This window comes from Mesoplodon mirus, assembly GCF_964341445.2.
Source record: "Mesoplodon mirus genome assembly, chromosome: 7".
Taxonomy (NCBI): Eukaryota; Metazoa; Chordata; class Mammalia; order Artiodactyla; family Ziphiidae; genus Mesoplodon; species Mesoplodon mirus.
Window position 1 is genome coordinate 24,326,991 of NC_138983.1, and position 13,113 is coordinate 24,340,103.

Genomic DNA, 13,113 nt, shown 5'->3' on the forward strand with positions numbered 1-13,113 from the left:
GCCAAAGTACTCCCACTTATTTTTTTTATTACCCTACATTCCATTAGCAATCTTTCTGACATTTATTGACAAAGATTTTAAGAGCCAGAAGCCACATTTTATGGACTTGAGTTTCCTCAATGCTAAGACAAGTTCCACTCTTTTACAACCACCCTTCCAAAGAGAGAAACGTGCAAGTGACCGAAGGGAAGAAGGACATCTGGGAAGGCTAGAAGGAAGCCTGGTCTTTCCAGAAAGCTTGCTTGCTGTTGAAGTTTAGGTTAGAAATGAGAAGTAGACTGAATCTGTTCAACTCAGGAGGGCTGCGAGGAAGGGCACGGATCTTCCTGACTGGTTCTTCCATCACCAGAGAAATGCTCTGGAAATGCCTTTCGTGGGAAGGTGATGAGCAAAGGAAATGACTCTTATCTGTCCCTGCCTGTCTCTCTCAGGCGGGGGTGGCAGGGTCCTCAGCGCCATCTTGGTTGTTCTCTGCGCCCTACGCTGGCCCCAAGGGGCAGTCTTTCTCATGAGGTCCATTCAGACGGGGCAGTCATAGGTGCAGCTGAGATTCGGTGGTGGTGAATGGTGGAAGGATTTGGATGGAATAGGATGGAGACAAAGGGGTGGGGTTGGATTTGGTTAGGAGGAGGACAAAGAGGAAATGAAGACAGTGGCAACCGCTTGGGGACAGAGCACACAGCAGGAGCTCAATAAATGCATGCTAAAACTTACCCACAGAGCTGCTGCGTGATAACCAGGAGCCTTTCTACACATGAAGAAAGACAGAGGAACCTATTAAAGTCCCAGCTGCTTCCCTTGTGGCTTTGGCTGACTGAGCCCTCTGCCTCTTTGCCCCTTGAACTTTCATTGTCATTGAGGGGCCTTTGCCTGCTCCAACTACCTTGCCTATTCTCTTCTTGGACTTGTTGCTGAGGCTTGAAATCCACCATTAGAGATTCATCTCTTTTAGTTATTATTATAGATGCTGCCCCCATTATAATGCAAATGCATTTAAGTGTAAAAATGTACTTGTGTTATCAGGAATGAAGGAAAGGAGCAGATATTTGGTGGTACCACCTTGCTCTTTACATCAGTTTAAAGTTAATCCTTAAAGATCACTATGGTGTGTTTCACAGATGAGGAAACTGGGCATCAAAAGGCACAGGAGAGCTTGTGCGGCCAGGTCAGGGCCCTTCACGCCACCCCACACAGCATCCTACTAGGTACCCAGCAGATCTAACAGTGGGGAGGAGGAACAGAGGGGTCCAGAGTCAGAGAGGTTGGGGAAAACAGACCGATTCGGGTCACCCCTGGTTCTACATACTAATCAGAGAATTTTTTGTCTGACCTGTTTTTTTCCCCTCTCCCAGGATTAAAACAAAACAAAACAAGCAGGTTAAGTGGGGACAAATGGGATACAATCAAGGTCTCAGCCACTCTTAGAATTCAAGTCCTCCAGCTGCACACCCCCCCAGGTCAGCCATCGTGGGCCCTGTCTTCCTGACAGTCATCTGCTTCCAAGCCTGTTGGAGAAGAGTCACCTCATGAAACATTCAAGACCCTGGCTCCTCCTGACCTAAATGTTAGCGAATGGGCACTCACATGCTCACACTTGCACCCAGAGCAGGGCGTCTTAACTCCAGGGCTGAAACGTGCTAGCAGAAGGGAGTTGGCTGAACAACAAAAAAATGATGATACATTTGGATTAACTCTATTGATGAAATTGCATTTGAGAAAACTCTACCCCAGGCTGCAGCTGGAAAGGGAAGAGTGATTGAAGGCTCGCCTCTAGTTCTGGGGTCTGATCTCAGATGGAAAGAGGCCCCGTGATCAAGGGAAGAAAGGCAGGGGCAGGAGCCCTGGGTCTGAGCTCTGCACCTAGTCGCTGTGGGGCTGCTGGCGAGTTACTTACTCTCTGGATTCAGCTGTGTCGTGTGTACAATGGGAACAGTAACTTACCAGCTTGAAAGCACAGTCTAGACCCCATGCCCTTGAGTGCCCTTCTAGTTTTAAGACCCAGACTAGGCTTCTGCTGGTGATGGATGTTTGTATACAAATAAGCATGAACGTTCCTTTTCAGAAGAAAAGAAAAAGGGACGGTAGAGGATCCTGGGAAAGTGTGCTTAGGGGTCGGTAGCTAGGTCAGATCTGCTTTGAATTAGGAATGGTTCCACATTCTTTCTCACCAGCAAGAGGAGTTCTGGAAACACGCTCTTGGTCATGGGCGCCGTGGCTGTTGGGTGCCCATCAGCGTGTGAGTGGGGCAGGGGGATGAGTTGAGAGGGGGGTGCAGGGATTCCCTGGTGACACGTAGTCTGTGCGGGGAAAGCAGAGACAAAGAACAGGGGGGCATTTCTTTTCCTCCCCAGGCAAGGTTTGTAAGCTTTCAATTTGTAAGCTTTCAACTTTTCAATTTAAAACCAAACAAAGCCCGCAGTGACATTTAATGTGCCATGGTGTTTGCCAACTGCTGGAGATCAGCCAGCCTCATTAGTGCTCGCCGAGCCCTGGACGTTTTTCAATGAGCAAGCTTAGCTGTTCTGTAAATGTCATGGTGAAAACCAAGATTCTGGGCCCTAAAAAGTGTCTGAGTCCTAGAACACCGGATGGGTGGGGCTGGTAAAACCAGAACCTTCCCCAGAATCTAAGAAGCCCTTTGTAACAGGAGTCCTTGGCAGGTATTTATGAGATCTGTGACACCCCTCTCTCTCTGAAGGATTCAGGATGGAAGGAGAACTGTGGGGCAATACCAGGAAGAGATGACAAAAAACTGGGTCTGGCCACAGGTGGGAAAAGGAAAGCCAAGTGGATCTATGGCCCACTTATCACATGGGACTGCTAGTGAGATTGTTTCTGGGGACATATTTGCTCATTAGGGGGTATACTTGAGATGGCATTTATAAGGAAGCCTGAGAGAGCCTCCACCCTGCAGTGGGGCTCTCAGAGGCTCCGTCATTAGCCTCCCAGGATGGAATGGAGCATTGGTTCGCAAACTCAAGCGTGCACCAAAACCTCCTGGAGATTCAGGAGATCTGGGGGAGGGGCCCAAGAAGTAGCTTTCCTAACAAGTTCCCAGGGGATGCTGATGATCATTCCAGGGACCTGACTTCCAGAAGCAATGGACCAGAGGTAGGGAGTAGGAGTTCCTGACTGTAGTATATGAGCATCTCTACTCTTTTGTGAGCACTGGTTGACATCGTGTGCATCCATTCAATGGAACTAGATCAGAAGGACACAGGACTCTAACAACTAATACTCAGTGAGTGCTCCTTCATTGTCAGACATTGTTCTAAGCACTTTACATAGACTTGTTTAAAAAGTTGCAGCAAATTATGAGGCAGCTAGTAATATTATCCCTGTTTTACAGTTGAGAAAACTGAGGCTCAGAGCCAAGAAACTTATCTCAGTTTAGTAGATATTAAAGGGCTGAACTGGGATTCAAACTCAGACAATCCGGCTATTCCTTAGATGTTCCAGGCTTGCCCATCTGGGTTCTTGTTCTCTTATTTAACTGATTTAACCCTCATTCCATGTTTGGTGGAAAAGAAAACCAATCCCTACATCTACCCTATCTCTGAAGAGTCTAGGGACTCATGTTTAAGCCTTTTGCTTTGATTTCCTATTTCCACTGATTTCTCCTTTTTTCTGCATCTTACCTCATCTTCTTTCTCTGTCATCCTTAGCATGACATCCTTATCCTTTTCGACTAAGTCTTTTCTTCCCCTGCCAAAGTGTCCCTGACTCAACACACAGGGGAGTGGGGTGGAGGCGGGGCGATAGTTCCACACAGCGAAGTCATGTTTTAATGCTCACAAAAGAAATATGTGCTCCTGGAAGGGAGAGGAGGGACCAAGCTCAGGAGAGTTATAAAATGAGAAAGAGAAGTCTCCCTTCACCTACAATTGAATCTTGAAAAGGAGCAAAATATGCGGCTCCCCGCAAAATGCCAGTTGGCATGTGGGTTATTTTGAGCTGAAAGCAGTCAAGACCCAGCAGACTCAAGACAAGCTTTTTACCTCCCCTTAACTGCCTAAAAGAATTTAGAAAGGAGGTCTATACCAGGAAAAATGCTATTACCAGAGAGAACTTTTTCACGGAAAGACTTATCTGCGTGGCAGGGCAAACATTTTTTTTACCAAATATTTGCTCTTCCTGTGAATTGTCTTCCTCCCCTTTCAAGTCCCAGACCCATATCCCCTTCCTTAGCTTAGGATGGCATATAAACCTCAACTGCCTGACTGCTTTTGAGTCTCCTATTTTTATAAGGCTCAGGTATGTACAAAATTAAATTTTCCTATATGTACAAAATTAAATTTTCAATTTAATTATTAGACCAGCCAAAGAATCTAGAAGGGAAAATTTTTCCACCCCTATAATTTCAGGTCTTGTTTCTCTGAAGTAATCACTGCTAATAATAATTTACAGAAAGTAAAAAGTTAATAATAGGCATTTATTTTCTTTAAAAAAAACTCCTTTAGTGTCCCCCACCACTGGGAACCTCTCCCTACACCTGTTTAGTTCCAGTCTCTGCCTGCCTTGCTGGGCCTCCTGGCTCTCCTCCTCTGTGTTTCCCCGCAGCTTTCAAGACACCTCTCTCATTGTCCTCTGCAAGGGACTCTGGTGTCTCTCGGTGTCTCTCTCTTCCTTCTTCTAGATCTTGTCCTGCATCCTAACTTTTCACCACCAAAATATCCAACTGGACGTTTGCTAAAAAGACAGTTCTCTTTCTAGAGTTAATCTGCTTCCACTTCTTAAATAATGATCCATCCCCACCCTGCGTCCTTCACATACCTGCCTACCTCCTTCCCCCAGGTCCTGCCCATGTCATAAACAAATATGGTATCAACTCTCAAAGGGCTAATAGTCTAGTAATGGGGATAGATGTGGTCAAAAACTCCCCACAGTGCTAGGTGCAAAAGAGGAACGTATAAGACGTGATGGAGGAATAAGATAGGAAGTGATTTGCTCCCCTTTTTGCTTGGACTAATGATGATGATGGCAGTGAGCAGCTAAGGTTGACCGCTGAGTCTGGGTCAGGCGTCCTGTCAAGCCTTTTATAGGCAGAGTTTGGCTGAGGACCTCTCAGAGGACAGGCGCTCCATATGGGTTAGCCGTTGTTACCTTCTCCACATGCTTGCAGGTGGATATTACTTTCCGTATTTTACAAATGAGAAAACTGAGTGGAAAAAGCTGTTTTCCCAGCTAATCCTGCTGGAGCCAGGATTGCAATCCAGGCTTGAATCCAAAATTCACACTCTTAACCAATGCTTCTGTGGGTCCTTCTTCCCTTCCCTAATCCCATGTGGTTTGAGCTCTCAGAAGCCCAGAACCGTGCCAACCTTCTCAAGGTCTGGGGCCTCAGGCGACCCACCTGCCACACTGTGCACCCTGCATTCTGAGAGGCAGACACAATGATCTGTTTCTATGAATATTAAGCTGACTCATATGAAATTGCCAACAGTTGGCCTTTCTGGACTCATTAAAATGGCAATTTCATGTGGCTCACTCCAATACCAGGGACCAGATGAATCTTGAGTGATCCTGCCCCCTGGTTCTGTTCGTCTGTGAGCAGGACTTTCAGACAATCCCACCATCTTCCTGCCAGAAGATTTAGACTGAAAGAAGGAGAAAGAGAGAGACCACCTTGGCAAATGCTTTTCTTCCAGGGCACCAGACCCAGCGCCGCAGCGTGAAGGAGTTTCGTCAAGCTCCCCTCTTGGTTTTGATTCCCGGTGGTCCCCAAAGAATAGCTATGTCATCTGTAGTGAATTCATTCAATTAAAGATTCTGCCTTCACCTCTGTCCCCTTCTCAAGGTCCTGACGCACCACATCCAGACCCGAGAATAACAGCAAGCACTCTAAAATTCTTTTTACCAAGCAGCCTAAAAACTCTGGAGGTCAGCAGGGTTTCATGAACGGTTCAGGGCTGTTGGGAGAGAAAATGAAAGTATTTGCCTGTGGAGAAATTTTCCACATGTGAACCATAAATCCCCATATCCTGCTTTTGGCCAGAATCGGACTTCCCCAGAGTTGGTCAGATATTCCCCTGGTGACCTCAAAAGCAAACTGAAATTTCTGTCTTCCATCTGCCTCTGTCTACCATTCTGTCTCCTCACCGTCTCAGTCAGTCTTCTTGAATAAGGTGATTCTACACAGTATTCCCTCTTCCTCATCTCTCATTCAAGTTTCTAGCGATGGCGAACAGGCTTCGGTTGTCCCTGACTCTGTATTGAAACTACCTTTGCCAGGTCAATCATGGCCTCTTTGTTGCTGAAACCAAGAGACACTGCTTTCCCTTATCTCACCTGACCTCCAGGCAATCACGGGTATTGTCCTTCACACCCTTACTTTTGAAACACTCTTCCCCCAGGCTCTTCTAATTTCCTGCCACCTTGGCAGGCTCTTACTCCTTTGCCTAGTCCTTAAATGTTGGTCTCCCTCAGGGTTCTAGACTAGATTGTCTGCTTGTCTCACTCTACTTCTCCCCAAGGATGAACTGAACCTGCCTTGGCACCCATCCATGGCCTCTCTAGGTGCTGACTTCTAATTTCCTACCTGTAGCTCAGCTATCTCTCCTGACCTTTAGTCCGTATTCCCAACCACTTGCGGGACAGCTCCCCTTGGCTGGGTCACAGTCTTCACACTCAGTATGTTTGAGCTGATACCAGAACCTTTCTCACCCCAACCAGTTGTGTCCCCTACATGTGGTAGCCCTGTCCACTGGTTGTCCAAACCAGCAACTCGGGAGGAATTCTTGACTCTTTTTCTTTTTTATTCTCTGTGACCAATCAGTCCTCAAGTCCTGTAATTCTGTCTCCTAAATGTCTCTCAAATTCATCTTTCTCCATATTCCCCACATCTTCACTAAGTGGATTTTGCTCTTTCAGTCTTGCCATCCTTTATAATGGAACAAGGGTGATCCTTCCCTTCCATGGCTCCTCGTCACACATGGGATAAAGTTCTAACTCCTGCACTTGACTGATAAGGCTATACATGATTTGGTCAGGCCTTACTTTCTGCCTCTCACTGTACTCACTAGTCATCCTGAACGCTCCTGAGGGCACCCACCTCTTAGATTTCACACGTATTAGTTCTCTCTTCTCTCTAGCTCATTATCTCAGACCCACCCTTAGCGCCTGACTCAAGACACTTCTATTCAAGCCTTTGCTGGGGCCCAAGTGTAGATAAACTGTCCTGCCTACAAAACCCAAGAACACACAGCACTTATTCCTATTAGAATATTTAACTTACTCTAGTGGGGGATACAGACAAGTAAAGAGAGTGTGAGTTCTACCAGAAAAGAGAACAAAGAAAGGGTCTTTTCTTGCTCTTTACTGCTTGGACACCTGGCATAGTGCACACACTAAGATGCTCATTAGATACCTGTTGAATGAATCAATGAACTAACAAAGAACTCAGCAAGTATTAGAGTCCACATTCTTATCTTATTTCCACTCAGACATTTTCAGGCTTATGTGCTCCTGCAATTTTTAATGAGTATTTAAGGCGTTCCCATTGTGTCTCTCATTTCACTTAACCCTCACAACTTCTTGTGGAGTTGGAATTAGCCTCATTCCATATTTCATGCTCAGGTAAGAAGTGAGAGAGTTAGAACACTTGGGTTAGGGTTTTAGCCCTAAGTCCAGGGCCCTTTGTATGTTGATTTGGGCATCAAACATTAGTCTGCTTTGATTTCACCCAACTCTGTCTTCCATCCATTACTGTCCTGGTGACTATTTCCATTGGCTAGAGTTCCTTTTCAAATTCAAAGAGACCTAAGCATATGGAAGAGACATGAGCATTGTGCACATTTGGAGAAAGTTCACCCAGAAATGCTATTCCCAAAACTTGGTTCAGTGACTGCTCAGGAGAGTGGGGTTTGGTGTCAGAGAAAGCCAAGAGTTGAGGAAGGGGGAGTTTGTGAACTTGTATCACTCATTTGAGTGGAAATGGCTTTATTAAGCTGGAAAAGTAATTAATCCTTGAGCATAGTATTTTGTGCTTTTGTCCCCGTGATGGGATATGAGTGATGCTTAACTCCAATAGGGGAAGGAGACAGCACATAATGAGTATCAGCTGTGGATCAGGAACAGGCGTTATCTTCCCCAAATTTTGTAAAGTAGGTATTTTGACTGGATGAGAAAAATTCTGGTTGAGGAAGTCACCCAGGTCACCCCGTTCATATGTGGCTGAGCTAGATTCAAAATCAGGACTGTCTGGCTCCTGGGTGCTTTGCATCACATGGCAGACAGTGGATTCTTTTTTTTTTTTTTAGTTTAATTTTATTTATTTATTTATTTTTATACAGCAGGTTCTTATTATCTATTTTATACATATTAGTGTATACATGTCAATCCCAATCTCCCAATTCATTCCACCACCACCACCCGGCCCCTGCTTTCACCCCTTGGTGTCCATATGTTTGTTCTCTACATCTGTGTCTCTCTTTCTGCCTTGCAAATCAGTTCATCTGTACGGGGATTCTGGAGTCACATTGCCTGTGTCCAAATATGGTTCTGTGACTCTACTAGCGTGTGTGACTTTGGGAAGCCACTTAATCTCTTTGGGCCTCAGTGTTTCCATCTCTTAAATGTGGATAATAGTCCTTCTTATAGAGTTGTGGTGAGGATTAAATACGGTAATACCTATAAGGTATATTCCTATACAAATAAAAGTTAGCTACCATCATCATCACCACCACCATTACCTTTGGTCCCTCTACTTGCCAATAAGGCAGATTCTTCTGGGCCATGAGATAAGTGAGTATTCAGAGCATTCCTCTCCAAGACTTTAGTGCTCTTTGGAATTTAACAGTTGATCAGGGGTGTTGGGTGCATGGCTCAGAGCAGAGGCCAGGAGGGATGGAAAGTATAGTTGAAAAGCAACAAAGTAGACTACAACTGCAGGATGAACAAATAACTCAGCTGTTTAGTTGGGTGTGCTGCCATAGGAATTGGCCTATAAATAGGGTTAATGTTTTCAGGGTAGAGAGTAGCTTAAGCAGGCATGTTTGGATGTTCTACCTAGGAGCTTCCAAAAATATATATGAATTGACCTGATAAGATTAATAGTGATATTAAAAGTATACATCATGTAAAATTAATGTTTTGTGAGTTCTTATTAAATGTCTGGAACTGTGCTAAGCATTTTGTTCACAATAACCCTTATGTAGGGAACACTTTTATTATTTCCATTTTATAAATGAGACAACCAGGGCTCACAAATGTTAAGTATGATCAAGATTGTCCAACAGGTAAGGGGAAAAGCTGGCATTTGATCCAGGTCAGCCTGCCTCCAGAGTCCATGCTTTTTCTTAATACATATTCCTTCTCATCTCCTTATACTGGGGCTTCTTAGTGATCTTGATTTCAAGAGCCTGATTCTGTGGATGACCTCAAGACCCAGTCTTCATTCATGTTAAGACTATCACGCTAAGGCAGATTCTCTAAAGCGGAAGGGAGGGGAAGAGACTTCTCAGATGGAGAGATGCCCCTGAGAGTGGAAACCGGGCTTTGATCTTTATTTTTTCATGGGCAGCATCTTCCTGCTTGAAACCAGAAGGCCAGCTGGCTCCCAAGTTCCTTGCAAAGGAACCAGGCCAGACTCCTCCTAGTACAACTTCATAATTACTATTCTCTAATGAGAAATAGGTTTGATCATAGCAACTAGAATTTATTTTAGGCCTTGGTTCCAAGAACCTGTTAAGGTTTCCACTTTGCCTTAAACCAATTCTAGTATCTTCCTTTATTTATTTATTTTAAATTGAAGACTAGAGTGCCCTGAACTAAGATGTCTCAGCAGCATTTTTACCTAAACTCCTTCTTTTTCTTTATTTTCTTTGTGGTTTTCCAACATCCTTCTTTTTAGAGCTTTGAGTATCTCATAAGCATGGTCAAAAGGACTCTTCACACTGATTTAAACTTATGGGTGAGAGACTACAACTTACTCTTAAGAAATTAATTAGTTTTCCTGGTGCTGACGTTCTAAGAGGGAATGTTATCAACCATCCTATTTTTTTCAAGTCAGAACTTGAGAAACAATATTTGAGGAAGGATTTTTCTCAACCCTTCTTGGTTCAAGAGGCCCTCTGGAAGATTTTATTTTTTTTTAATTAACAGAGAGAGCAAGAGAAAGCATTTTGGTTTTTTTCAGGACACATAGGCACTACACATATAGGTCAGGGAGGAAATTGTGACTGGGTTTCTCACCCAACAGCTGTGTCTGTGTATATGTGTGTGCTAGGGACAGACTGGGGCCCAGGGGGAAGGCAGTGTTGTTTTGATCCTTACAAAAAAGATGAATTTTCTACTATGGGGGAATTCACAGGTGGTTGCACTTTCCTGTAGAATTAGTAAATAAAATAAGTGGAGGTAATCTGGAATCTTCAAAGAACAGTTTAAATCAAGAGGACTCGCTGGACACAGCTAGGAATGGCTGCAGTCTGGGAGCTAATTCTGAGATCTGGACACATTATTTCCCTCTAATTCTTCCTCCCCTCCTCCTCCTTTCTCTTCTCCTGTTGTTTATTGGGTGCTTACCATTCATTAGACATTTTGCTAAGCAATTTACATACATTGTCTCATTTAATTTTCATACGAACTTATGAGAGAAGTATGATTGTTATCTCCAGTTGACAAACAAGGAAATCAAGGCTCCTAAAAGTTAAGTCACTTGCCCCAGACCAGGCAGAGGGAAAGGTAGAGCCAGAGCTCAACCCCAGGTCTCTCCGTTCTAGACCTTGACCTCTCAACCATCACATCATACTGCTTCCTCACTAAACGTGTTCTGTTCTTTGTCCCCAGGGACAGGATGAGAACATCCGTCAATGTTGTGGGAGACTCTTTTGGGGCTGGGATTGTCTATCACCTCTCCAAGTCTGAGCTGGACACCATTGACTCCCAGCACCGAGTGCATGAAGATATTGAAATGACCAAGACTCAGTCCATTTACGATGACATGAAGAACCACAGGGAAAACAACTCCAACCAATGTGTCTATGCTGCACACAACTCTGTCATAGTAGATGAGTGCAAGGTACCTTTCCCATTCATGGATATCGAGACCTGTATTTAATAGTGCATGCTCAATTTCTTAAAGCAAACACAAAAGCCCTGCATGTATTATTGTCACATTTATTTTTCTAAAGAATCATGTAACTCAAGCGTCTATGAGTCCCAGATCATCTAACTCTGTGTCTAACGTGGCAGGAAATCAACAAGTCTAACGGTGAAAGAGCCAATCAGTTGCTTGTTTTATCCATGTGATGTAAAACAATCATTTTGACTCCCCCGTCCACCCACTTCACAAATTCAATCAGTTTTCTTTGAATATTATGCTCAAGAATTTGTGGTTTCTAGGGCCTTGTTGGCTTTCAAATATTCTGTTCAAGTGAAACATCAAGAGAAATACCCAGAATCATTTGATTTACATAGCACAAGTATTCCTTCTTGCTCTATATCATGTATTGGTCAAAAGTGTGCCCACATAATTTTGTGCAGCTATCTTTCTCTTCATTATTTTTGTGGGAAGGTGAGTTTTGACCTGACAATCACTTTGCTCCAAGAATGGGGAAGCAATTTCAAGTAAAGAATAACTCTCCTTCAGGACAATTATCCATAGATGTCTTTTAAAAAAACACTATATGTCACATACTGCCTGGCAGCACCATTTTTCCTGAAGCATGGATGTTCTGGACTCTTTTCCAAGCTGTTGGATGCTAAGTCTTCAAGCTTGATGGGCTCTGTCTAGCCTTCATTGTAACTAACTTGACATTGTCAAAGTGTCATGACCAGAGTGAAGCAAACTTGGAGAAACCCTGGCAGGTGAGCAGTGTCAAATCTAAGGGTTGTAAGTGGCAACTGAGGACAATCTGAACGGAACACAGATTTCTGATACCTTTTTGACTCCTGTTGACGGATCTCATTTAATAGTTAATTTCTCCCTATGTTATTTCTGGGTCATTCCAAATATATGCCATGGCTTCTGCCAGACAACTAAGGATGACACAGAAGCAATCCCCTCTACTGGACTGTATCATAGGTCCAGCCACCATCTTTGGTTCATCCCCTCTGTATAAGCTACATGTGTGGGTAAACCAGGGCTCTGATGCAAATTAGGGAGGGACCCCGCCCATCAAGAGGCAACTGCATAAATTAATTGACTCAATGAAAACAATTAAAATTGTTAGAAACTCAGATGCACCTAAATGGTATACTCCATTCTCCTGGAAGGTTAGTGTTTTCCACATCTCAATGATTGTGCTGGATTATTCCCCATCAAAATATTAGTTTTGGTAAACAAGGGTCAACATTCCATGGAATAGCTTTATGCTCTATTATATTTAACAAGTATTCATCGTGTGCCTTGTGGGGTTTAATTGAGCACCCCCATCTTATTCCTATGACCTCCTATATTTTGATTATTAGTCAAGTTTTATTGAGTGCCCATAATCTGCAAAGCCCTGAGTTAGGCACTGGAGGACAGCAAAATGAATGTACAGTTATAGAGTGGAGATACAGCTTGATCCCAATTACTGCCCTATGAGGAAAAATAGTAGTAGGAAACAAAAGAAAATCACCACATATATTCTTTAACTTTGCAGTTATATATAAGAAGAGTCCTAGTGGTTAACTGCCTTTGGTGTGGCCCTTTTGGAGCATCTCAGGAGGCTTCTTAACAGTATTGTGTAGGACAAGTTTTGAGGAAAGTGTATAGGCATGGAGATGTCTTTAGATTTCAGACTTCCTGCACTTTTTTTTCCCTTAAAGCATATCAAGCACATCAGGACAAATTTGCTTCATTTATTTTAGCAAACAGTTCAATCCCTAAAGGGAAATGTTGGTCAACTGTCTCTGTCACTGTGAAGTAAGCCCATGAGGAGAGAGACTGTGTCCCTGTTTATTACTGCTGTGCCCTAAAGCAGTGCCAGGCATGCAGTAGGCTGTTCAGAAATATTTATTGAGTGTGTATTTTAACATCTCGACCCCATGCTTTAATTCAGATAACCTTTTTTGCTGGACAGTTTGATAGAGACAGTGGCTCAGTCTTTCTAGGTAATCGACCACCAAACCAACCACCTGCAAACTCGTTGGTGAATTAGTGTTTAGATGGTCAAATGGTGAAACTGAGCA

At 43.7% G+C, this 13,113-nt stretch overlaps 1 protein-coding gene across 1 annotated transcript in view; it reads left to right on the forward strand.

Annotated features, from left to right (window-relative positions):
• Positions 1-13,113, forward strand: part of SLC1A2 (solute carrier family 1 member 2) — a 92,243-nt gene that overhangs the window by 77,088 nt on the left and 2,042 nt on the right. The window contains exon 10 of the mRNA XM_082626271.1: positions 10,786-11,017. Within this exon, the coding sequence (XP_082482397.1) occupies positions 10,786-11,017 (232 nt within the window). The remainder of the gene's footprint in view (positions 1-10,785; positions 11,018-13,113) is intronic.